We start from the raw sequence: 27280 nt of genomic DNA, 5'->3' as shown, positions 1-27280 counted from the left end.
GGGAGGGCAGATTAAAGAGGAGCAGCTGCAGCCTGAGGCACAGACAGGATGCAGAGTGGCTCCATCATCCCACCTAGAGTCATGGACACATACCCACTTCGATACATTCTGTTCACAGCCATAATTCCTTTCATGCTGATTCGTGTCATTGGGAATCTCTCTTCTTCAGCTTCAAGCTGAATCTGACTCGGGTGTTGAGACTGGGGAATGGCATTTCCATTTTTTCCTCTCTTCAGGACAGCCAGAGCAGGAAGGGCAAGAGAAAAGGGACCCTGGTACCTGGTGATGTCAAAGTAGGTAGCTCCTACTGCTGTGCTAGCAAGAGCCATGTGGGCTAGTGTGAGAAGAGGAACTCTCCCAAGTCCCTTACTGGGGAACCAGATATCCAACAGTGTGCCTAGAGATGCTTTAGTCCACTCCAATCCTAAATACTACTACGTCGTGCTAATAGTTTCCCTGAAAAACAGCCATATTTCACTCATTTTTTAAAAATCAATTACAATTTTGTCTTAAGGTTTGATGTTGGTATTGTGTTTATTTTTTCAAAGAATCTTTATCTTCTAGAGTTATGCACTGCAGTAATTACAGATGAAAAGATAATATGGTCTGGGATTTGTCTCAAAACCAGTAGGAGGTAGGAGTGGTGGGGTACAGGTATATAGATGAAACAAGATTGCCTTGTTTATACTATTCTGTCTACTTTGTACATGTTTTATATGTTATAAAATGTTCATAGTCAGTGGTTTAAAACTTTAAAAATAATTTATGAAAATAAGTGGGTACCCTTATTTACTCAGCTGCGCTGTGAATTTCATATTAACCCCCAAAACTAGACCAGTCTGAGTGTTTCTAATAAAATCCAGCAATAATCATGACTGATTTTAAAACATTCACTGCTTCTCTTATCAACAATGCCTAGCGTCATTGGTCATGTAGAAAATGCATACATTCCCCAAGCTTTTAAAAATTTAACAATAACAACAAAAAAACTCTGTGTGTTCTCAATTTGACTAAGGTGTGACAGAGAGCAGCTCTGTGACGCAGGCTGTGAGAGGAGGATCTGGTGTGGAGGCGAGGAAACCAGGGCCCTTACTAAGACACTGAAATATGATAAACATCCTTATGAAGATGCCACTCCCAGAAACTGGGACGTGAGCTACTCTTAGGAAGCCACAGACCATGGAATACAGATTCTTCTCCTGGAACCTTCTCCATTTCCAAGAAGGCATAAAACGAAGGAAAGCAATCCTGTTTTCTTTCCATTTCTTGGAATCTAATAGCTAAGCATTGCCCTTTAAACTCTAGCAAAGTAAAGCAAACTCAGGCATGGTGGCCCCTCCCAGCAGTAATGATGAGATCATTTGGCCTCAGTAACCAGGCAGGCTCCACTACCTTTCACCTAGTTTTGTGGGAAGAAATGATAAAGCTCCCTCGATGGAAATGTTCCTTCTTTAGCCATAACCTTCACAGGATCCATCTGTCTAATGTTTGTCTGAAGGCATTGGAAGGGCAGACCGTTGCCTCACCAAAAGCATCCTCAGTAGTTTAGTCTACTGAACTATGGGGAGTTGTTCCAGAACAGGATCCAAACCCCAGCAGAAAACTCCTGGCCTTTCCCATGCCAGTTTTCCCAAACCCAGGAATTCCAAGTGAAGTACATCCATTCCTATTGCTATTTATACTGTCTGGTAGAGCCAAAATGGGCTCTGGGCTAGAAATCAGAAAGCCTGGCCTTTGGAGCTGGTTTAAGGAACATGAAGTCCTTAAGGTAAATGAATTGAACCCCTTTGTGGGGATACAGAGATGTGAGAAGACCAGGATCCTGCCCTCCAGAGGCTTATGGTCAAAGCAGGGCAAAGACAAGTAAACAGTAGCCCATTTATAATTTTTTTTTTTTTTTTTTTTTTTTTTTTGAGACAGAGTCTCACTCTGTTGCCCAGGTTGGAATACAGTGTGGCATGATCTTGGCTTACTGCAACCTCTGCCTCCCAGGTTCAAGCAATTCTTTGGCCTCAGCCTCCTGAGTAGGTGGAATTACAGGCATGCACCACCACACTCAGCTAATGTTTGTATTTTTAGTAGAGAGAGGGTTTCACTGACCAGGCTGGTCTCAAACTCCTAACCTCAAGTAACCCACCCGCCTCAGCCTTCCAAAGTGCTGGGATTACAGGTGTGAGCCACGGCACCTGACCCCATTTGTAATTTTTAAACAAACCACATACTAAAGTGGTACAGTTTCCATGACAGTCACAGGGTACTGGAAAGGAGCACAAAGAAGAAGAGGTCAGTCCTTAGGACCCAGAAGGGGTTGGGGAAGTCGCCAGGTAGGAGGTGACCCCAGCAAGAGCTATATCTTGAAAGATAAGCAGTGTGTGCAAGGGACCACAGAGAAGGCACGGCAGCTCAAGAGGAGGGTGCTTGGGGGCAGCATAAGAGGTTCAAAGCCAGAAAGGGAGGCTTCACATTACAGAGGACCTGTTTGCTGTACTCATCTTCAGCTTTATCCTGTAGGCAACAGAGAGCCAAAGGGGTTTTAAAGGAGGAGAAGGAATGATGTGATCATATTTGGGGTTTGCAAAGATCACAGAGCAAAGTGATCTTCCATATAGATGGAAGGAGAAGAGGTCACATATAACTCAAATGAGGTAGGGAGGTATAGCAGTCCAGGCAGGAGGCATTGAGGACCCTAGCTAAGTCAACTAAATGAGGGAAAGAAAAAGAGGGGACTTAATTAGAAAATATTAAGAAGGTAAAGTCTACAGGTCTTGGTGTCTGGCCGGGCTTGGAAAGAGAGGGCTGGTCATAGTATGGGAGTAATAGAGGCTTCAGTCACCGAGATTGGAGTTGTGTGGGCCCTCAATGAACTCATCTTTGTTTCCTTATTTGTGAAATGTGGATAACACCTGTCTTACATGCCTGCCTCAAACATCTGTCTAACATGCCTGTCTTACATGCCCGCGTGAGGGTTAGTGTGGTATCGTGGTGTCATGGGTATGAATGCTCCTTAAATGGCAAAGCACCATGCAAATATAAAGTCATTCGGGAAATCCAATAGAAAGGAGTGGCAAGGAAGAGGGAAGAGGCAGAGATGTGTTTTCCAAAGCAACACGTTTAAAGTGCAGATAGAGAAAATGCATATTTATGGTGGGAAAAATTAAGGACAGTAAATAAAGACGTCAAATATAAAATTAAAATATTTTAGATCCACTGCTTATTTCCTTGAAAGAGGTACTAGCTGTCATGTACAAATTATATTCAATCTAATTATTCTATCCCGTAAAAGTTAGCTATATTTAAGATATTGGGGTAAACATTTTAACAGCAGTGAAGAGTTATCACTAGTTCCACAATTATTTCATATGTTGATACTTGTAATAATTAAAATCATGTATAATATATTTTTACATAACAATATGGAATAATTCTATATTGTTGACACTAACATGACAAACCACATGGATACATTCTAGGGAAAGCCAAATACAGATATGAGACATTCACATTCTTAGGTAGATTAACACCTTTGAAACCTCACAATTTGAAATAACTAAAACTACACTCTCTTTTATTTTTTGCCATGGGATATCATGAACTTCTTTTTCCTTACGTGTGTCTAATTTGAGGGTGTTTTGGTTAAACCAAAGCCTTTTACATAAAACTGCTTTCACCAATATACAGATATATTCCACTTTTTTAAAGTGACAATGTCTTTCTTCTCTAGAAGTTGAGTCCCATTAATTTTTTATTAGAAAAAGAATCCTTAGCTTTAATAATACTTGGCATTTAAGCAAAGAGAATTTTCACATGTGCTGCTGACGCCCATGTTGATTCACTTGGTGGGATATGGCCTGAGACCCGAACCTGGCCTCTGGGAAAGTCCTGTATGTCACATCCTGTGAACACCCTACTCTGTCCTCATGTGTGTGCGGCTCTGCACTGTAAGATCAGAACACAGGAGACTGAGGATGTAGCAATGCGGAGTTTGAGTGAGGGAGAAACAAAGGCACAGGTTTCTGGAACTATTTTGGACCCCCATAGTAACTTTTAACTCTGCTGCAACACCCGTGTACTTGGTCTTTTAAGCTCTCTCTGGCTTTTGATATCTTTTTTTTTAACTCCTACATGAAACAGAAGACAGAGTTACAGGAAATGAAGGGTATAAGAGGAAAGAAAGAGCTATAGTCATCACAAATGCCAGGGTGGCAAGAGGCAGCTCTTCTTTCAGGGGCTTAGCTGAGGGCCAGAGGAGCACAGCTTGTCTCCACGGGAGTGGAGAGGGGTGCCTGAAAACAAAAGCAAACATTTCTCTCTTCTAAGTCGGCTTCTAATGGCCCTGGGTTTTGTCTGTTTTAAGCTAAAAGGTTATCGCACTATAAATAGGTAAAAAAATTCTCTTCTGACCACATACATGTATTTCTAGCATAATATATTCTCTCTCTCTGGATAAAATTTATTAGCATATTAGCATAAATATAATTTTTGTAAGGTCAGACAAGAGATTTGAAGTATAATTCAAGGGGAGTTTGTATTCACATAATGAAACATTCTGCTGTGAAGTTTACTAGCAATGCCTCTCTGGGTTATCATTTCTGACTCGTCCCATTTCCTTTCTCACCTATCACCTGGTCCTCATTCATTCTCTGTCCTAGAAGAGAACCTCTAAAACTGGTGTCAGTCCATTCAGCCTGCTGAAAAAAAAAAAAAAAAAATGTTGCTCCCTGTGTCCCGGCCAGTCTGGCTCTAGCCTCAGCTCAAAGGGGCCCAGGTATGGCTCAGGCTACCACTCCATAGGGTGCAAGCTATAAGCCTTCGTGGCTTCCGTGTGGTGCTAATCCTGCAGACACACAGAATGCAAGAGTAAAGAAGGCTTGACGACTTCCACCTAGATTTCAGAGGATATATCAGAAGGCCTACGTGCCCAGGCAGAAGCCTATCATGCAGCGTAGCCAACACAAAAACTCTACAAGGGCAGTGCTGAGGGGAAATGTGAGGTTGTGCCCCCACACAGAGTGCCCACTGGAGCACTGCCTAGTGGAACTGTAGGAAGGGAGCCACTGTCCTCCAGACCCCAGAATGGTAGAGCCTCTGGCAGCTTGCACCCTACATCTGGTAAACCCACAGGCGCTCAACTCCAACCTGTGAGAGCAGCCAGAGAGGCTGCACCCTGCAAAGCTGCAGAGACAGAACTGCCCAAGGCCTTGGGAGCTCACTCCTTGCACCAATGAGCTCCATGACTTGGTCTTGAACTTCCAGTCTCCAAAACCATGAGAAAGAAATTTCTGTTGTTTACAAGTATGTTAGTCCATTTGCATTGCTATGAAAGAGTACCTGACACTGGGTAATTTATAAAGAAAAGAGGTTTAATTGGTTCATAGTTCTGCAGGCTATACAGGAAGCATGGTGTAAACAATCTCAAAAGAGATCGTTTTGCAGCTTTAAGACTTAATGACTGCCTTGCTGGGTTTCAGACTTGTGTAGGGGCTACTTCCCCTTTCTTTTGGCCGACTTCTCCTTTCTGGAATGGGAATGTTTATCCAGTGCCTGTATCACCATTGTATCTTGGAAGTACATAACTTTTTTTATTTTACAGGCTCATTGGTGGTAGGAGATGAGTCTCATATGAGACTTAGTACTTTAGACTTGATGCTGGAACAAGTTAAGACTTTTGGGGACTTTGGGGAAAGTACGATTGTATTTTGCAATGTGAGGATGAGATGTGAGGGGCCAGGGGCAGAACGATATGGTTTGGATGTTTGTCCCCTCCAAATCTCATGTTCCAATGTGATTCCCAGTGTCAGAGGTGGGACCTGGTGGAAGGTGATTGGATCACGGCAGTGGTTCCCTCACAAATGGGTTCACACCATCACCTTGGTGATGAGTGAGTTCTCACTCAGTTCATATAAGATCTGGTTTTTTGAAAGAACCTTGAACTTCCCCTTCTCTCTGTTGCTCCCACTCTCACCATGGGACGTGCCTGCTCCCCCTTCGCCTTCCACCATGATTGTAAGCTCCCTGAGGCCCTGACCAGAAGCAGATGCCGGCACTATGCTTCCTAGACAGCCTGCAGAACTGTGAACCAATTAAACCTCTTTTCTTTATAAATTACCCAGTCTTAGGTATTCCTCTATAGCAATGCAAATGGATTGATATTCTTGTAAACAACAGAAATTTATTTCTCATAGTTTTGGAGGCTGGAAGTTCAAGATGAAGTCATCAGCAAATTCAGTATCTGGTGAGGACATATTTGCTGTTTCAGGGATGGCTACATTTTGTTGGATCCTCATGTGGTGGAAGGGACTAATGAGCTCCTTACAAGGGCATTAATCCCATTCATGAGGGCTCTACCCTCATAATCTAATCACCTCCCAAAAGCCCCACATCTTAATGCCTTCACCTTAGGGGTTAGAATATCAACATAACAATATTTGGTGGACACAAACATTCAGACCATAGCACCCGGTTTCCCTGACATTACTCTCTTGCAATACCCGTCTATCAAAAGATAGACGATAATTTTCTCATGAGTATCAGGTTCATAAACTGTCACATCTCAGGAAACCATGGCAGGGCCTGTTATTCCCTCCTAAATTCAGAAGCACCGTTATCCGTCCATCAGTAAGTCTAGCCCCTCAGCCACTCTATTCCTTATCATTCTACTCTCCTGGCAGTTCTCGTACTACAGATACCACTTCTCCTTGGCATTCCTGATATATAAGTCAGTTCTTTCCTTTCTCCTCCTTTGTATACTAGTAATAGAACCTTTTATGACTCTTGCTTGAAGTTCTCATCCTCATAGCTTTGTTCTCTTTGATCTTCTATTCCTTTAAAGTGAGGTTCCAAATTGGTCTCCTTTATGATAGACCTCACTGAGTCATGAAAATTTTCATTTTCTCTAAATATGTTTTTCTGGACTTTAAAACTAATTCTTTCCTAAACACAGTCTTCAGGACAAAAACTTTAATCAAATAGATGTCCTCTAATATATCTTAGGTATATTAAAGTGGCTCATTGTGACATCCAACTGCTACTGGAGAAGAGCTTCACAAAGGAATGAAGATATGAGGCCGAGGTGGGCGGATCACCTGAGGTCAGGAGTTTGAGACCAGCCTGGCCAACATGGTGAAATTCTGTCTCTATTAAAAACACAAAAATTAACTGGGCATGGTGGCACACGCCTGTAATCCCAGCTATTCAGGAGACTGAGACAGGAGAATTGTTTGAATCCAGGAGGTGGAGGTTGCAGTGAGCCAAGATCACACTACTGCACTCTAGCCTGTGCAACAGGCTTTTTTAAAAAAAAAAAAAGAGGAATGAAGACAGAAATTCAAAAAAAAAGTGCTTAAAGTCTCTGCCCCTAAAAAGGTTATAGTCTAGTTTGGAGGAGATCTATTCAGTATATGTTTTTAGAAAGTTTGGTAGTATTATGCAATGCAAAATAGCATTCATGTACTGAGGCTGTAAATAGCAAAAGAGCATTCACTATCAGCAGCGTCAATCTTCCTTGGCTGGAAACTAGAAAAGTCCATTGCTACCTCCTTGCTGCATTTTATAATTTACTTTGTTATTTTCCAACTGTGCTTGGCCTCAAAATGCTACTGCTGTGAAGTTAGTTTGATGAAGACAGTCTTTTCAAGTTTCCATATGGTTTCAAATTATTGCTCATCTAACTAATAATCAGTTTGAAAAAATAAGTTTGCATACAATGCCAATTCAGCGGTGGGGAAAATGAAACGACTGACCTTTTTCTCTTGCTCCCACCCGCTCTTCCAAAACTTGTCAACCACACTTGGGAAGGAGTTCATTCATGAGGTAGGTTTTGAGATAAAATTTAAGCCCAAGACCTTTTTAAAATGCTAATTGTTTTCCTATATTGCAAATAGATGTCTAGGCAATAAGTATTAATTGCATAATTTCTTATATTATTGATAATGAAGAGATGGAGGTCAGTATCAAAGTGGGGATGTAACTGGATTTGTTCAGAGTCTGGTATGATGGGTTCCTGTGTGTAGAGAGGAGGGAGCAGAGAACTGAGAATCAATGCATAGAGGAAGGACAGAACATGATATAAGTGCAGCCAAGGTAAGAAGACCAACATGGCTGGAACAGAGAATTCCTTTTGAAAAGCAGAGGGAGATTGCAAAACTGGAGGGTCTTGGCTCGTGTCCAGATGCCTCGATCTGGTGCTCAATAGAAAGCCATTGTTGACTCTGGAGCATGACATAATGGAGGCGGTGTCTTAGGAGGATGAATTGCACATTGATGTCCCAGAAGTCTTGGAGAGTAAGATCCTAGAGATCATTGCTGTGCGTTCCAAGGGTGGAAGGGAAATCACTGCAGCTGCACCCACTCTCTACTGTTGACTTCATCTTAAAGCAGTGACAAAAACACTTGGGGGTGTTTGGTTACTTTTTTAAAAAAACATAAGCTAGTTTGAGTTGGGTTTCTGTCTCTCCAGAATCAGAATCTTAACAATTAATTGCTTTTTGGAGTTATATGAGTTGCCTTAGGCTTTCAAAGAGACATAATATTTTAGGAAAACAGAATTAGGAGTAGATATAGAGGCAGGAATGAATCACATGATTGTTCATGGGACAATGATTTGTCCACTTTCATGAGAACAGAGGGGTCTTCTTTGAGACGATATTAAAGAAGTTACTGGAGCCAGATGGTGGCCTCTGCTAAACCATTTCTCTAGCCCTGCTATTGCTGCTGGTGTTTAGGTATTCATTTTTGCTACCGCAGTATGCTTGAGACTCAATGGAATTAGTTTCCAAACTGGCGGAACCTCTCCTCTGCAAAATCTGATATTCTTTTTATTGTTGACCTATTTGGGGCTCTTTTGGTTTTATTAGATACAGTTTTCTACCTGCTATCAACATAACGTCTATTATGTCTAAAACTAAATTTACAAAATCCTTCCCACCAAACTACAATTTCTCTCGTGTTCCCTATAACTGTTAGTGGCAATGCCATCCTCTCCATCCCCCAGATAATCTTGGTGTTCTCGGATGTTCCTCTCCATTGCGTGCTCTCCCTAATCATTCCAATGTTATCTCTGGATTTTCCCTCCAATGCAGTGTCTGCTTCTTGCCTTCAGATTCACCTCCCTACCTGCCTTTCTGTTTTCTCTCGTCTCTAGCTTCCACCCTCCCTTGTTCTTGTACAAATAGGAATATAGTCCTCCAGAAGCCCATAGCTCATCAGGTCCATGATGTATAAAAGGTGGGCATTTAATATCTCGTCATTTCATTCCTTCTGTTTAAAAATCTTCAATACCTGCCACCAGTCAAATGAAGTCTAAAAGTAGCCTTCTCTCATTAGGAGTCAAACTTCACAACTTAATTTCTGCTTCTTCCTGCTGCCTGTACTTCAGGGAAAAAATTACTGGATTTCCTTGTGAGAGTGACTTTTCCTTGTCTGCCTATTTTGCTTCTGCCTTTCCTTGTGTTTCTCATGACCTTATGGCATCTCTATGAGTCCAAATTGTATGTATCCAGCTCAAATCTCAATCCTTCCACAATAATCATTGTATAACTACAGCGTTTCTTCGGGCAGAGAGGTGGCACCGATGGCTGTGATGCAGTAACGAAAGTTTTGATGTCTCCAATCCAAAGGACTGTTTTATTTTTACTGTTTTATACAACAAATAGAAATATAATTTACATTTCTCGTACTGAAATATATTTCTGACAGCTATATTTTTCTACTTAACTAGAAAAGACATAGTGCCCTCCCCATACACAAGGGTGTCATGCTTATTTCTTCCACACAACTTCTCTGAGTCTCCTCTTTACAATTAGAAGAGGTTTCTGAATTCCTTAGACACCTTCTTTATGACACAATATCCTTTATGACATGTTTTGTTCTTTATTTATGTACTAAACTTAAGTTCCCAGTAAAGCCTAAGTCCTTTGAGAACATAAAATCTGCTATGAGGTTTTACACATAGTAAGAGCTCAAACATTTGAAGATAGTAAATCCACTGATTTTTATTATCCACTTTGTACCTTACATCTTTGCTACAAGGATATGAATAAAACTTTTTAAATTGTTTAAATGCTTACCAAAATACTATAATTCATTAAAATTGTATAATGATCTCAATCCCACCTCTCCCATCCCCTATCTGCCTCCTCAGTAGCTACCACTTTTTGTTGTTGAGATAGGGTCTCCCTCTGTCACCCAGGGTAAAGTGCAGTGGCACAATCATGGCTTACTGCAGCCTCAAACCCCCAAGCTGTAATCCCAGCTACTCAGGAGGCTGAGACAAGAAAATCACTTGAACCTGGGAGGCAGAGGTTGTAGTGAGCTGAGATTGTGCTACTGTACTGCACTCCAGCCTGAGTGACAGCAAACCATTAGATAAATTGGCAAAATGTACATACAAACAACTAATTCACAAAACAAGAAAAATTTTAATAAGCGCTTAGATATATGGAAATACACTCAGCTTTACTCTTAAGAAGAAAATGCAAATGAAAACTGTAAGTGGAATATTTTTTAGCCTTTTACATTTGCAAAGATCAAAAAGTTTAGCACTAGTCATGATTAAAATGATTATTGTTATTTTGTGTGCCAGCTATTAGGTACTTCAAAATATGTATATTTTTAAGACTAACACTTTATTAGTGAGAAGATATAAACACTGTTGTATATTTGGGTGTGAATCACAAAATGTCTACTGAGGGCAATTTGGCAATAGCTGTAACATTTTTTCTATCATATACCTTTTGATGCAGCAGTTCCATTTCCAGAAAATTATTCACATGTTATAAACATATAAGGACATTTGTGCAATGTTGTTAGTATTTGCAAAAGACTGGAATCCACCTACATGCCCCGTCAATAAGGAACTGGTTAAATAACAATTCATCCTCACAATGGAACTTTATGCAGTCATTTAAAAGTATGAGGAAGATCTTTAGGTAGTGACAGGAGAGCACCAAGATACAATAAGTAAAAAAAAAAGAAAAAAAAAAAAAAGCAAGGCGTAGAACAGCATGCTATCTATCATTTGTACTTCAAAAAATGCACATGCTGATATGTGCACAGACTCCCCCAGGAAGGACACACAAGTTGCTGGGAAGAGTAGGTGCCTTTGTGGAGAGAAACTGGGTCACCATGAAACAGGGGTAAAAAGAAATTTGTTTTTCTATTTGTAACTTTTAAATTTTATACTTATGCTTATAGTGCCTATTCAGAAATAAATATGTAGATAGATAAATGAAATGTGTAGTTGTCCAAACAAAAATATATGTATCAGAATTGTAAATGGAAGGTCATTCTTCTTGACTTATAAAAATCTAATTTGGGAGATTCCGAGTTTATGAAATTGGAGAAGCTAAAGGGTTTCCCAGCCATCCTGTCTCCATTGCTCACTCTTGTACTTCCACACTCCATTCTATTTCCTTCTTTTGGTCACTGTGAGGCCTCTCTTTATTTGTACTATGGCTGCCGTCCAGCCCTCTTCCATCTCTGTAGCCCAGCTCTTTGCTTTCCAAAGAGTGTCTGCCAGCCACGGAGCCACTGAGCAGGCAGCTCTCTGAAAACAAATGCCTATGAGGCCCCAGATCTTGGTGAATCAAGATGCCAACCTGGTTTTCACTACAGGGTTTCAGCAACACTCTACTTTCAGAGACCCACCCATGACCACAACAATCCCATTTCCAGGAATTTATTCTATGAAGACCCTCTGATGAAACATATCTTATCTTCAAGACTCTTCTAAACCTTTGTTGGTCAAGACTGTGGCTTTAAAATGATCAGACTTCTTAAAAAATAATGGTAGATATAAAACTACCTCTACTTCTGCTACCATAAGGAAGCTTAGTGACATATTTTTATGCCTTTAGCTTAGATTAACATGTAAGTAGACTCAAACACAGGGACTCACCACTGCAAGTAGAAGGGAACACACCTTCTTGGACTGAACCACAGTGAAACACTTGTTTTCCTTCACCTGAGACACAGCTTAATCGTAACTTCTGCCCTCAGCTACTTATTTACTTGGACTTGCATGTGATGGTGCCTGAATACAATACATTCCCAGCGGGAGGGGTAAAGGGCCAGTGATGTGACAAGAGAAAGGCATATTGAGTTTACCTGAAACTCACAGATACTGTCTCCAGGAGGAATGATGGTTGCCTCCACATTAGAGTTCTAATTCCGAAAAATTGTGAAATCCAAATTTAAGTCATCATCAAACTAATGAGGTCTGGGAAGTGACAAATATTAGATGATTGATAGAGATTGTACAACCTGTTTTTGTATTTATAAATTGTGTAACAGTGTGTGGCAGTGTTTTATTGAAACAAGGTTTTCCTAGCCAGCAATAAAAATGTTGTCCCCTGGCCAGGCGTGGTGGCTTATGCTTTATAATCCCAGCACTTTGGGAGGCCAAAGTGGGCAAATCACTTGAGACCAGGAGTTCGAGACCAACCTGGCCAACATGGTGAAACCCCGTTTCTACTACAAATACAAAAATTAGCCAGCCATGGTGGCAGGTGCCTGTAATCCCAGCTACTCAGGAGGCTGAGGCAGGAGAATCACTTGAACCCGAGAGGTGGAGGTTGCAGGGAGCGGAGATCACGCCATTGCACTTCAGCCTGGGTGACAAGAGTGAAATTCTGTCTCAAAAAAATAAATAAATAAAAATAAAAATGCTGTCGCCTAATAGGTGAAGTCAGGTTCAGTTGTTATAAGCATGACTGTCTCACTGCTTTGAAATTTCTACTAAAAACCTTTCAGGCAGGGACCATAACTGAGGCTTAAAGTGGGTTGGAGATGGGAGGAGAAATAACCTGCCAGGGCCAAGTGAAGGTTGGTCCTGTGTCTCCAGCATCTTCTACTGCTTCTATGGATACTTAACAACCACCAGCTCACTTACCTGTCTCACCTACAAAGCTCTGAGCACCCTGACAGCAGGGACCAGTCCAGTAAATATTTGTTGAAAAAGGAGGATTGTTTTTTTTGGTTTGTTTTTTCAGTTGACTCTTTTAGTCAAAGTCCATAACAGGGCTTTGTCTTCTGGTTAAAAAATAAATAAAAACTGATTTCCTTATTTTCATGATTTAAATGAAACCTGTTCAGCTTCGTTGACCGTAGCTTTACAGTTGCTGAGAGGCCTGATTCAGCTTTATTGACTTCAAAGTTTCCAAAAGGCCTTGAGGAAGCATTCCATTTCCCCTCCCACACTGCTCACTGAAACACACGCTAGCCTCTGCTGCCTGAATTCTACATAGTTTCAGTCTGCTGCTGACAAGACCTCCAAGGTAAGGGACGCTTGCAGGAATAATCTTGCCTGTGTGAGCAATTAACTTGCTTGAGCCTGTAGCATCTTTAAGTAAGCAAAAACCTAAGATCGAATTGACCTGTAGGTGAATTTCACTTCCTCTTTGAGATACTACATAATTAATCCGTATCATTCAACCTATAAATGACCACCGTGAGCAAATACTGAGCTGAGTGCCGTGGAAAAAAAAAACAGACATTTCCTGCCTTTGAGGAACTTAGTCTAGTGCTGGATAACTAAGATTTTTGGGAGAAAAGGTACCAGTACAAGGTATTAATTAGATGCCTAGTGAGTTATAAAATCAGCAGGCAGCATAGAGACTTTTAAGCAATGTGGAAGACGTGCCCCCTGGCTAGGGCCTTCAAGGAGAGAACCAGTGCTGAAGACAAGACACAAGCTGAAGGAGAAGTCAAGTGGAGAGTATGTAGGAAAAAGGTACTTTGAGTACAACTGTATGTTCCATCCTTGAAAGACATTGTTTGAGTAGGACAATCTAGAGGCATGCACTGTAATCTTTTCAGTGCTAAGCTGAGTCCCAAAACAGGACCACCTCATGTGGTTAAGCACTTAGTCACCTGCGCTGCACACAAAAGCTTGACCAAGATGAGTCAGGGTCAAAGAGGGACTGAAATCTAGCCTCAGTTTTGCTGCCTTCTGACGTTGGTGCTGGGCCATTTCTGCCCAGAGCAAGGAGCACCTTATCTCTGCCAGGAGCACCTTTTGCAGAGTGGTTCTCTGTACACAAAGATGCTGTACAGGACAGCTCTGGCCCTCCCTCTAAGCCTTCATCTGATCCTGCATAAAATCCAGTAAATATCTGAATAAATGTTGAGATGGATTATTGAAGTTCTATACCCAGTCTCTACTTAAAGAGGGCTTCTCAAGTAGATTTCTGCCTGAATCTGTTGAAGAAGAGAGATAATGTGTGTGTGTTTTGGGGGAAGAGAAAAAAGCCAGAGATGTGCTTTAAGGCCTCTTAACTATTCTAAAATTCTTTGAGTCCACAAATTAAACATGGTGTTAAGTTTAATAAAGTCCAATTATTATTTAAACCAAAACACGGTTTTCCTAATAATATTTCAAGGCCTTGGCCTTCCATGTACCTTTGTCACATAATGCAATTCTGTTATGCACTGAGCCCTTTTAATGTATGTAACTGTTTTAAGTACTTTGAGAAGAATTGAAGAAATAGAAGGTTGGACCTCTGTCCTCAGATATGTATCTACTAGGAAAAAAGAAATGCTTACCACAAAATTAAGAGCATCAACCATTTGGCCAGGCACAGTGGCTCACGCCTGTAATCCCAGCACTTTGGGAGGCCAAGGTAGGAGGATCACCTGAGGTCAGCAGTTCGAGACCAGCCTGGCCAACATGGCAAAACCCCGTCTCTACTAAAAATACAAAAATTAGCCAGGCATGGTGGCGTGCACCTGTAATCCCAGCTACTCGGGCAGGAGAATCACTTGAACCTGGGAGGCAGTGATTGCAGTGAGCCAAGATCGTGCCACTGCACTCCAACCTGGGCAACAAGAGTGAAACTCCATCTCAAAAAAAAAAAGTAGCAACCATTTGTGGGGATTATTAGTTAGATACCCTTGTCAGATATACTGGCCTTGATTCTGACACTACAATAGGACTCCTCGCCTAGGCTGCAATTTTCATATGCTGTGAAAAGTGGTCAGCAAAGCAACCAGACAGCTTAAATTATCCAGTGGCATTTCCTGCCTGCACAGTCATATCCAGGTGAGAATACCAAATAGGTGGTAAATAAAAATGAAGATTAGCTAATTTCTCATAGCAATGCCATCTTAACATGTCTTTCTTTATGCTCAGTCTCCATGGAGTCCTCACATCCTCAGAAGTATCGTTTGTGTTTTACTGAGCTGACACACCAAAGAAGTTCTGATCCATAAAAAACATTTTGTATTTTTCCTTCAACTTCCCTTCCTTTCCCACTTTCCCATTGGAAATGGTTTCCCCTGCTTCCCAAGAATCTTCACTGGCCTACTGATGGAGCCCAGTTCTGCATCCCCCATGCTGGTTGTCCTCTGTTTGTTGGTTCTATGCACAAACCCTCTTGACTCACCTTGCACTCTACTCCCTTCCACCTTCTCTTTTATCTAGGTCAGACCTAGGTTTTCCAAAGCCTATTGATCATGACTGTAGGTCAACACTATCCTAGACCCCAGGGTTAGGACAAAGATGAGTAAGATTCCCACCCCACCCTGGAGCTCTCACACTGAAGAGTTAATTATGGGGATAAATGGATGAGTAGGTGGTTGTGGGGATGGATGGAGACAGAGAACACAAAGGCTTTGCAGACAGACATACTGCGTTTGAATCTCAAGTAAGATAGATGCTAGCTCTCTGAACTTAGGCAAGATAGCAAAAGCCTCAGATTCCTCATATATAAAATGAGGGTAGTAATTCCTACCTAGTCTGGGTGGTTTAAAGATCAGAGACTGTAAATTGCTTAGGGAACTGCTTGGTTAAACTACGTGTAAGTGACATAAGAGAAGTGCAAACAAAAGGGGTGGGGGTTCCCAGAGGGAAGGCTCACACCTGCAGGAGGCCACACATGAGGAGGCCACACATGAGTGTCTGTGTGTGTGCGTGTGCGTGTGCACGTGTGCAGGGCCCTCCCAGCCTCCAGGTGATCTGACTTCCCCAGCACAGCCTAAGCAGAGCAGCAGAGCTGGGCAACACAGACCTGGGAGCCAGCAAGTCCACACAGTCTGGCATTTACAAGTGAAACAGGTATGACCTGCAGCTACTGCCATTGGGGCACCAGGCAAGGGGTTAGAATGGAGATTGGGAAAGGGCCTAGCTGTCAAAGTTAACTAGCCTATCAGTGGGGAATGAAAATCATTCCACTCTAGAAAACCGGGTTACTTCATCGTTTTCCTTCCAGCTACCTCTCTCTGAATGTCTAAGTTGAAGCGTTTTCCTTTCTTCTTCAGCTCAGAGGCTGAGAATGGTGTGGAGGAGAAAAAGAAAGCCTGCAGGTCGCCAACAGCCCAATCCCCTACCCCATCTGTGGAGGCCGACTCCCCAGACCAGAAGAAAATCATTAGCTTACGGTGAGTCCTCCATTGACTCTCTTTGTTCTCTTTTGTCTTTTGGGGAGAGGGCATTATGGGAGGAGCTGGGGTTTTTTGTTAAGAGTGAGGATGTATTAATACTATAGACAAATAATACTCCTGAGAAAGAATGAACATTTTTCCTCGATACCCAGGCAGCATCTTTTTCTCCCTCCTGCCCCAACCTTCAGCAGAGCATCTGCACCTTTCTGAAAGCGCTGATTTTGCTAAGTGATGAGGGCAGGGTAGCCCACTCTCAGGCATATGTTTAGAAAGCACCTGGGAAGGCTGGCCAGGTTGGAGTGTCTGCCCAGCCTCGGGTGTGCCCACCTGGTGTCTCATTTTCCTGGGGGCCATGAAAAAGCCAAGGAAAAGAATCCCCATCCCAGAGACCCATCAGGCCACCAGTTTCCTGTGACAGACGAAGAGAGGGAGGGGCAGTTTGGTTGTGGGGCTGGAGGGGAGAGGTGGTTTTGAGATGTGTAGCTGTAGCTTCATCATTCTCAGAGACACCAACTACCGTTTGGTAGAGACTAAAGTTGCTTTGGGGCACTTAAAAGATAGCGGTTAAACCAAGAGTGTGTGATGGGGTAAGTGCAGTTTATCTAAACTGAGTAGAGAAATAATTGTTGTCCTTCACCATTATTAGAACTTTTAGAACTGCTACCTTCTACTTCTTTTGGTCTCTGCTGAAAGATTATTAACTCCACTTTTTGCTTCCTTCCTGGCTTACCAGCCCATGTCTTCTCTCCAAATCTATGCTTCATTCAGGACCAAGAGTAAGTCTTAACTCTTCCCCAAATTTTCCTCTTCTGACTCTAATTCCCAATTATCTCTCCATCTTTCCTGCATGCTGTTTTGTGGCATCTCACTTTTTTTTTTTTTTTTTTTGAGACAGAGTCTCGCTCTGTCGCCCAGGCTGGAGTGCAGTGGCTGGATCTCAGCTCACTGCAAGCTCCGCCTCCCGGGTTTATGCCATTCTCCTGCCTCAGCCTCCGGAGTAGCTGGGACTACAGGCGCCCGCCACCTCGCCCGGCTAGTTTTTTTTTTTTTGTATTTTAGTAGAGACGGGGTTTCACCGTGTTACCCAGGATGGTCTCGATCTCCTGACCTCATGATCCACCCGTCTCGGCCTCCCAAAGTGCTGGGATTACAGGCTTGAGCCACCGCGCCCGGCCTTTTTTTTTTTTTCAGTTGGGGTCTCGCTCTGTCACCCAGGCTGGAGTGCAGTGGCACATTAGCTCACAGCAGCCTCCACCTCCCAGGTTCAAGCGATCCTCCTCCCTCAGCCACCCCAGTAGCTGGGACTACAGGCGTGCACCACCATGCCCACCTAATTTTTGTGCTTTTAGTAGAGACAGGGTTTCATCATGTTGACCAGGCTAGTCTTGAACTCCTGACCTCAGGTGATCCACTGGCCTCGGCCTCCCAACGTCCTGGGATTATAAGCATGAGCCACTGCGCCTGGCCAGCATCTCAGTGTAACCATTTTTTTTCCTCTAGTTGTTTCCCCTCAAAGCCTCACCTAATGCTTCTCTTCACAAAGGCACAAGGCACGTTATTTCTCATGTCTTTCACCACTGTTGGCTGACTACAGCAGACACCTTAAAAACACTGTTGGTTTTACTCCAACTTCCCCAGGCTTCAGTAATAATAATACACTCTCACAGGGCATGCTTGCTAAACTTCATGGGCATGTGGTCTGTGCAGCTGGAAAGGGCCCACACTTGGTTTAATGCTCCCCTCTTGCTATCCAGAAATGCTTAATAATTTTTATGTAAGGGGGCCGGGCGCAGTGGCTCACACCTGTAATCCCAGCACTTTGAGAGGGTGAGGCAGGTGGATAACTTGAGGTCAGGAGTTCAAGACCAGCCTGGCTATCATGGTGAAACCCCATCTCTACTAAAAATACAAAAATTAGCCAGGTGTGGTGGTGCATGCACTCGGGAGGCTGAGGCAGGAGAATTGCTTGAACCCAGGAAGTAGAGGCTGCAGTAAGCCGAGACTGTGCCACTCCAGCCTCAGCAACAGTGTGAGACTTTGTCTCAAAAGATTAACTCATTAATAATTTTTATATAAGGGACCCCACATTTTCATTTTGCACTGGGCTTCCTGTCACCTGTAGGAAGTGAGAATAACAGGGTTGAAGAGACCCAAAGAAATCAATATTATGTACATACCCTGTCCACAGGGGCCAGTGCCACGCAGATGAAGCCCCTTATTGCTTCTGCTTTTTGAAATTATCAAGGGTAGAGCCACCCTACTTGTCATATTTGCTTGCAGGCCATGGATCTTCAAACAGTCTGATCATTTCCTTGCCCGTTCCATTAACATTTATTAATTTGAATCAGTAGAGATGATGAATTCAAATCTGTGAATAGTATAAATAAAAGGTAAGTGGACATTTGTACAGATAATTTTATTTTCAAATAGAGAACAAATGTTTTTTCATAGCTTCCAAAAAAAAGTAATCCCTAGAATTCCCTGGGAATTTACATCTGTGAATAGCTTAAATGGCCTGTGTCTGAAATTAAATTCATTTACCTTGAACAGCTGAGGGGTATTTGACCTGTGATTTGAGCACTGTGGAATCATACACTGTAGTGGCTAGAAGAGGCCTAGGACTTCATATAGTCCATCTTTTCACAGCTGAGAAAACCAGAGCATAATTCTCTAACTTCAGTCCTTTCTGTTTATCTGTGACACCCATGTACCACCTGAATTACTTCAGATTGTTCTTAAATCCACTTTGAACCAATTTTTTTTAACTGAACCTCATTTTAAGGAATAATATCGTGAAATCATGGATTTTATGTGCCATTTCCTCTCAGAAACATTAAAGCAACTTCACGATCGTAAAACGTATTTGTATATATAACTCCAAAAATCATCCGTGCATGCTTTGAAGCGACTGCTTTTAGCCGTAGGGTTGAAGAAACATACAAATGCACACATCTACTAAAATGAAAAACCAGGACTAGAATCGCCTTAGAAAGAAACTCTGGAGCTCTGACCTCTGTCCTTAACAGGAAAAAGGAAGATTTGGCTTCAAACATGTTTTTTGGTTTCATTTTTGTTTTATTCTGATTTCACTTGTATTTCCACTCCGGGATGTGTTGTGTCTTTTCCTCATACCCGATTCTTGCTTATCCTCTTAGGCCCAGCATTTCAAGCCCACGTTATTCTCTTGTTTTCCTCTTCTCTTTATTTACCTTTTTAAATTTAACTTTTTTATTTTTTTGAGACAGAATCTTGCTCTCTCCCCCAGGCTAGAGCGCAGTGGTGCAATATCAGCTCACTGCAACCTCTGCCTCCCAGGTTCAAGCGATTCTCCCGCCTCAGCCTCCCGAGTAGCTGGGACTACAGGCGCGCACCACCATGCCCGGATAATTTTTGTATTTTTAGTAGAGATGGGATTTCACTATGTTGGCCAGGCTGGTCTCAAACGCCTGACCTCAGGTGGTCTGCTCACCTTGGCCTCCCAAAGTGCTGTGATTACAGGCGTGAGCCACTGTGCCCGGCCTGTTTTCCTCTTCTCTCACCTCCTGTTAGACTTATTGGCTCCATACCTTCTCCTAACTGCTGTAATATTTTTTGTTTGTTTGTTTTTTTGGTGCTAAATCATGTACTGCCGTTTTTAAAAAGTGTCTGATGCATGCGTACACAGGCGCCTTAAGGACAAAGACTGTGTTATGGGCCCCAAGAGATTTAACACAATGCCCCAATCAATTAATACTTGTTAAATATTAGTGGAATTCTGAAACAAAAATATTCTTTGATTGAACTATAGCCGCAATACTATTTAGTAGTTTGCCTCAAGTACTCCTTTTTTACATACTGATTAAAATACTTTTAAAATGACATAATTATTTTCACAACTTGATCATTATTTCACCCTCTATAAGTTACTATTTCTACAGTTTTTGATTACAGCCTGCTGAAATCCTTCCAGTGTCCTAAAGCATGTGCTGTGTAAATGCTCTCAGAGTATCATGAATGATTTTTGATATCCAGAAAAGAAAACAAATGTCAGGTTTTCTTAAGATGATAGTATAACAATCAAGATTTATTACAATAAATTAATGAAAAATGTATCTCATAGGCCAGGTGTGGTGACTCATGTCTATAATCCCAGCACTTTGGGAGGCTGAGGCGGGTAAATCACTTAAGTCCAGGAGTTCAAGACCAGCCTGGGCAACATGGTGAAACCCCATCTCTACAAAAAAATGAGCTGGGCATGGTGGCACACACCTGTAGTCCCAGCTACTTGGGAGGCTGAGGTGGGAGAATCGCTTGAGTCCTAGATGGGGAGGTTGCAGTGAGCCGTGATCATGCTGCTACACTTCAGCCTGGGCCACAGAGCAAAACTGTCTCAAAAAAAAAAAATTATCTTATAGACACCCTGGACTTTCTTTCTTTAGGTCAAAATCCAGTTTTGATGGTGCCTCTTTAGCAAGTGATAAGAACGACTGTAAAACAGAAAGCAAAAATGACCCTAAGACTGAAAGAAAAAAGTCTTCATCTTCCAGCCAGGTAATTTGAGAATGGAATTTGTATTGTCTTAGGGGGTGACAAGACTATTGAAGCCAGTGACAAGAAGGAACTCAAGTACGCACCTTCCTGCTGGTCAGGACTAAGATAGGCATAGAGTTGAGACAATTTAGAGGAACAAACAGGCAGCAGTTCCTCCAGTCCGTTTTTTATCAATGTTATATCCCACAACTCACTTTTCAGCACATTGCATGGTGGTGAGTTCTATGCTGTGGCCTCGAACTCTGACAAATACCCAGAGATCAGGGACCAACACAGAGTCACGTGCTTATCCAATAATTAACAAGACAAGGGGAGTTGTGACATCCTTGTGCTGAAATTGAAGAGTCTGATAAGCATCTGCCTGAAGAGTAGTAGGCCAGCCAACTGCACACAGAGGAGTAAGACCTTTGAACAGGGTCAGGATTATTCTCCAGAACTAATTTTGGTTCTGCTCTAAAATACACCCAGATAGGAAACAAAACTCAGTTCTATGTCATCAGAGTGTGATACATGTACTGGGCCAGGAGTTTGGGTTTTTTTTAATTCTTCACCCCTCTAAATACTTGAATATGTGCCTCATAAGAGCTAAACCAAAAACCATCGGCACACCCAAGAAATTTAAATATGAAATGTATTAAAATATTAATATAAAATCCACTTTTGAATTTCCATGGTAGTCCTGGTAATAAATACCCTTTATAAAGGTGTTTTTTTTCCTCTCCAGGATCCAATCAAGAGTCACATACTGCATGTATTTGCTATGTCTTTTCTTTTCTTTTTTTTTTTTCGAGACAGAGTCTTGCTCTGTTGCCCAGGCTGGAGTGCAGTGCCATGATCTCGGCTCACTGCAACCTCCACCTCCCGGATTCAAGTGATTCTCATGACTCAACCATCTGAGTAGCTGAGATTATAGATGTGCACCACCACACCCAGCTAATTTTTGTATTTTTAGTACAGACAGGGTGTTGCCGTGTTAGGCAGGGTTCCTGGCCTCGGGCGATCCACCCACCTCTGCATCCTGAAGTGCTGGGATTAGGAGCATGAGCCACCACACTCAGCCTGCTATGTCCCTTTTAATTGAAATCAGCCCCACTACCTCTTTTGCCAATTTTTACATTGACATTTTTGAAGACTTTATGGCCTAGCATATTTTAAATCAAGCATGCAACCATTGCTCACTGTAGCCATTGAAAACAAAAGCTCAGTGAAGCCATAGAACACCCAGCTTTAATCAAAGTATCTTTCTACAAGGTGTTTATCTATAAAATAGCTGACTTGCAGGGGCCATCTATCGTCTTTATGACCTGGTCTGTAGTTCTTTATGGTAAAAAAAAAAAAAAGGCCAGTTTTGCCATTGAGACCACTCTTGATTTGGATAATAAGCCATCCAGGGCCTCCTACCCATTCTCCTTATAAGAATTTTTCTTCAGAAGTATCGTATGAGGCAGACTGATGTTGTGGAGAGAGGATCCAGTTATACCCCGTAGCTCACTGCAGGCTTGAACTCCTGGGCTCAAGAGATCCTCCTGCCTCGGCCTCCCAAGTAGCTAGGACTACAGGCACATGCCACCACATCCAGCTGACAGTTCTACTGCTTAATAGCTGTATGATGCAGATGAAAGTGTTTTACAATCTGTAAATTCTGTAAATTGCTGGCTATCCATTGTTATTGTCACAGTTGTGAAAACAGATCCCTTGAAAATGAAGTGATTTGCAGCTTTCATAGTCTTGGGCTTTCTGCTGCCCTGGAGAGTAAAGTCTTTGTATGAAATCCTACTTGTCTTGACAGTAGCCTACTGCATCCTGCTCCTGTCACTGGCTAAGGAAATGCCTTCACAATAATACAGTAGGAAGAGTGGCCATATGTCGCCTTAGACTATAGGTCCTTTCTGTGTATTATCCCATTTAAGCCTTATGGCATACCTTGAGGCAGGTACTGTTTTTGCCCTGTGGTACAGAAAAGGAAACCAAGGCCCAGAGAGATTAAGGGACTAAGCCGTGGTCACACACCAAGAGCTAGAGCCACTACAGCCAAGACTTCAACTCAGGTTTACCTGACTACAAAGCTTTGAACCACTGTACGCTTCTGAGAGTACTTACTGGTACGTTTAGTACCTGGGATCCAGTACCCTCTCTAATGAGATTCCTTAGAATTTCATCCCCTTTCTGATTAGGGACATCCTTGTCCATCCCTGTTACCTCAGCAGTAGGCTGACCAGCAGCTGCATCATTATATCCAACCAGCAAAGCATTAAACTTGTTAGAAAATGAAACTTGTGTGCCCTGACTTTCACTGTGTTTTACTGAAGGCTTGTGTCAGAGACTGTAAGATCAGTGAGAAGGAATTCCTAAAGATACTATTAAGGGAGGGAAAATTTGTTGTTGAAATTGAATTTGTGATGTTTCACAAGAAAGTGAGAGTGGTGATGCTTGTATTTTGTTCTCATTGTAGTACAAGGCCAATATGCACTTTCACAAGTTGTTTCTTAGTGTCCCAACGGAGGAACCACTGAAGCAAAGTAAGTTCTGACCTGTTTGACTTTCTAAGCTATATATTTGAAAAGTTGATCATTAGTTTTGGGGAAGAAAGAGGGCAGAGTCTATGGACTGAGTCACCAAGGGGATCAGGTTTCTGAAAGTCATAACATAACAATAACACCAGCTTCAATCAGCTTTCACCAGGCAGCGTGAAAAGATCACAAAGGACAAAAAGAAACAGTTCTCCATGGGGTATGGAGTCACCCAAGATGGTTCCATGATACCCTTCCCTTCTTTATTTATTGCTGAAATACACATGCTTACATTGCTTTAAGATTTGGGATAACAAGCCTGGGGCAAGGGAGGCCACTAGGAGAAGACTAAAAGAAAACTCACTTCCTTAGACATGGACAGACATGTGCTGATGCCACTATGAAGGGTGTGATGGTCACCTAAATATCTTGCCCAGCATGCTAGTTAAGCATGCCTACTGGGCTCTGCAGTGGTTCATCAAGGGGCCCAAAGTTCCATTCTAGCCTCTCTTGATGTGCAAAAGTTGAGGCAATATGCTGGGTTCCTGCCATGACCTTCAGACAGAAGGTGTGGGTTATATGCTCTTCCCCTAGTGAGGCCATCTATTTCGAAAACAGTCATTAGTGAAAATACTGGGGAAAAGGGGAACAGGTGTACTAATATCAGCACATGATAGAGGAGACTTGTAAAACCCCATTCTTGGTCTCTCAGGTACAATGGTAGATTTGCCTTTTCATTCTGATATTTATACTGAAGTTGGTAAGACTTTGAATTTAAAAACAAATTGGTCGCCACAGCTTGCTTTCCATAAAGATGACAGAAGAAGAGGCAATAAAACTTTTGAGTATGAATGTATTCTCTGCCCATCCTTGAGTCACCAAAATATATACACGGTTTTTATTTTAAATGGAAATTCTAAATGATGCTGCACCTGTGTGTGTTCTCCCAGGCTTTACCTGTGCTCTACAGAAAGAAATACTATACCAAGGAAAGCTCTTTGTATCAGAAAACTGGATTTGTTTTCATTCCAAGGTCTTTGGAAAAGACACAAAGGTTGGTATAATTAAAAAAAAAAAAACACGCTAACCCTATACTTTATTGTATATGGTAAATATTAATCGTCTTAAATTTAGCTATATTTATAGATATTTGTATTATGGTTATTCTTTTATGCCAAGTTTCCTTTGTTGTGATTCCAAATACTGCAGGTTCTAAATGCCTCCAGATGACACTAACTTCTCTTTTTCCCTAAACATTATTTTCTCACTCATTTCTTCATATACATATACCTCATATATACACATGTACCTCACCCATAGCCATACCCTAAATCCTTTTTACTCAGATGTCACCAGCAAACTCTCAAAGTTGTTTATATGGAGGGTGTACCATGATTTTCAAAGACATACATTTAAACCAAAATCATGTCTTTTAAGAAACATCCATTTTTATACCATATTTATACCAGTTATCAGTGATGTCTACGACAGCAGGCCAATAAATAAACTACTTATTAGCACTCCCTTTGTACCCTCACCAGCACAAAATGAGCAGGAAGTGGAGCAGTTAAGGCCTAGCCTGGGAAAGTCAGACACCCTCGATCCCAAGTGTACTCTGATATGACATCTTTTCATCATTATTAAACACAGATTTGGGGGAGTAGAAACACATGACATCCTGAGACATTAAGGAGAACAGCCTAAAGGAATTGGCACTGCCCTCTAAACTGGGGACCGTGGGACTGTGGCCTATCAAGGAAAAGATAATTCTATCCCACTGACTTTTTTTTACCTTTGAGCTACGATGTCACATCACAGTTCATTCAGGCCTCCAGAATAACACCAGAGAAACACTTCTTGGCTTTGCATGACCTCAGTGAGTTTTCAGTCATTCTGATTCATGAGTATGAAGAAGCAACTCTCATAGTCATGAAGTAGCTGATTAAAACTTCTTTTTGTTTTGAGTGGTAGATGTACCTTATTTAAATATTCTCTCTAAAACCACTGGCAATTACATAAAGACCACTTAACAAATCTAATAGGAATATTTTCTTTTGTTGGTGTTGGAGCTGAAGACTAGCATACTATTCTTTAGGTAAAACATATTCTTTTTATATTGTTTTTTTATCATATAGAGCTATGTTTAGATAAGCATTATTTGATTGACAGGATTATCTGAATCAGTATAATACAAAGCAACATGAAGCAGTATTTCACCTATTTCTACATTTCTGGATTAAAGGTCTTGTTCATCGAATGGGGAAGGGGATTGGGTAGTACTGATCAATGTGATATAGTTCTCAGGAATTCATATAGAGCCAACATCTCTGAGCAGAGCAGCAGGGACTGAAGACACTAATGAAGAAAGTATTAGTCTTTGTTCAGCGGCTGGGGGATCCACAAAGGCAGTCAGTGCACTTTCAAGCTGATATGATTCTAGCAATGGTTTTAAAGTTCTACTTCTACCTAAGAACTGATAAAAAGAAGTTAGAAGAAGTGACCCTGGTTTTTTGAAGACATGGATATACTAAGATTGCTTTTACAGTGTGTAACCTACAGAGGCAGGAGACTGAAAATTAGCAGGGCATGGGAATAAGAACCATGATAGTGACTTGTATGTTCCATCCCTTCTAAGGATGGTGTCAAAGGAGATTTGGGCTTCAGAGATGTTGCAGAATTTCCTCACTGCCAATGGACCTCAGTCCAGCATGATCCAGTATGAGCTGAAGGCACCCAAACAATTGCTCTACCGTGGGAACTTTCTAATCAAGTTCCCCTTCTAAAGCAGTTTACCCTGGAAAATGTTACCATTATGCTGGAAAATATTATCATTTACCCTGGAAAAATATTAATAAAGTGTAGCCTTAATTTAATCAGGACCTTTTTAGTCAGCCTGTTGGTATTTTCAGATGCTAGTAAAATTAGCATGCATATATCACATTCTGTCTAGGCTCAAACTGAAAAGTGATTTAAGCTTTATTTTACAAAGGTTATCTGGTTGTAATTTTATACTCATGAAGCAATTGATTGAAAACTTTCTTAAGGGTGTTCCATGCCTTAGATTATGAAAAATCTAAATTTATAGCCCTTTGTCACTGCATGTTTGTATTGCTGCTGCTCAGAAACAAAATTAGACTCATTTTTTTAAAATCATGATCTAAGTAGATCTCAAATTCTTTTTTTCCAAATTTATCCCAACTTGTAAGTTCTGAATTGCCTCCTGCCTTTGAAAATAGTGTGAGTGGAGTTCTTTGGCAAATAGTTTTTAGAAAATGTCTCAATTGGATTACTCCTTGTTCTTCCATATCTTCCTGCCTAGATCATTGAGGGCAATAAATAAGCCCATCTCATAAACCCAGATGTGAATGCAAATATTCAAAATTAAAAGCTCATTTTGCAGTCAGGCACAGTGGCTCACACCTGTGATCCCAGCACTTTGGGAGGCCGATGCGGGTGGATCACCTGAGGTTGGGAGTTCGAGACCAGCCTGACCAACATGGAGAAATCCCGTCTCTACTAAAAATACAAAATTAGCTGGGTGTGGCTGGGCATGGTGGTTCACACCCGTAATCCCAGCACTTTGGGAGGCCGAGGCGGGCAGATCACTTGAGGTCAGTAGTTCGAGACCAGCCTGACCAACATAGAGAAACCTCGTCTCTACTAAAAATACAAAATTAGGCCGGGCGCGGTGGCTCAAGCCTGTAATCCCAGCACTTTGGGAGGCCGAGACGGGCGGATCACGAGGTCAGGAGATAGAGACCATCCTGGCTAACTCAGTGAAACCCCGTCTCTACTAAAAAATACAAAAAACTAGCCAGGCGAGGTGGCGGGCGCCTGTAGTCCCAGCTACTCGGGAGGCTGAGGCA

General features: G+C 41.9%; 1 protein-coding gene across 12 annotated transcripts in view; it reads left to right on the top strand.

The window, feature by feature from the left end:
* GRAMD2B (GRAM domain containing 2B) overlaps positions 1-27280 on the top strand; it is a 117055-nt gene that overhangs the window by 72946 nt on the left and 16829 nt on the right. For 6 of the 12 annotated variants that reach the window (XM_017885354.1, XM_017885364.1, XM_017885353.1 and 3 more), the window contains exons 2-5: positions 16252-16371; positions 20793-20904; positions 23357-23423; positions 24365-24468. In XM_017885354.1, the coding sequence (XP_017740843.1) occupies positions 16252-16371; positions 20793-20904; positions 23357-23423; positions 24365-24468 (403 nt within the window). Of the gene's footprint in view, positions 1-16251; positions 16372-17107; positions 17151-20792; positions 20905-23356; positions 23424-24364; positions 24469-27280 lie in introns of all 12 variants that reach the window. The other 6 variants (XM_017885360.1, XM_017885361.1, XM_017885356.1 and 3 more) reach the window with 2 other exon arrangements.

The sequence above is a fragment of the Rhinopithecus bieti genome, unplaced genomic scaffold (genome assembly GCF_001698545.2).
Source record: "Rhinopithecus bieti isolate Rb0 unplaced genomic scaffold, ASM169854v2 scaffold_14215, whole genome shotgun sequence".
NCBI lineage: Eukaryota > Metazoa > Chordata > Mammalia > Primates > Cercopithecidae > Rhinopithecus > Rhinopithecus bieti.
The sequence above is the reverse complement of the archived record's forward strand: the minus strand, read 5'-3'. Positions and strand labels throughout refer to the sequence as shown.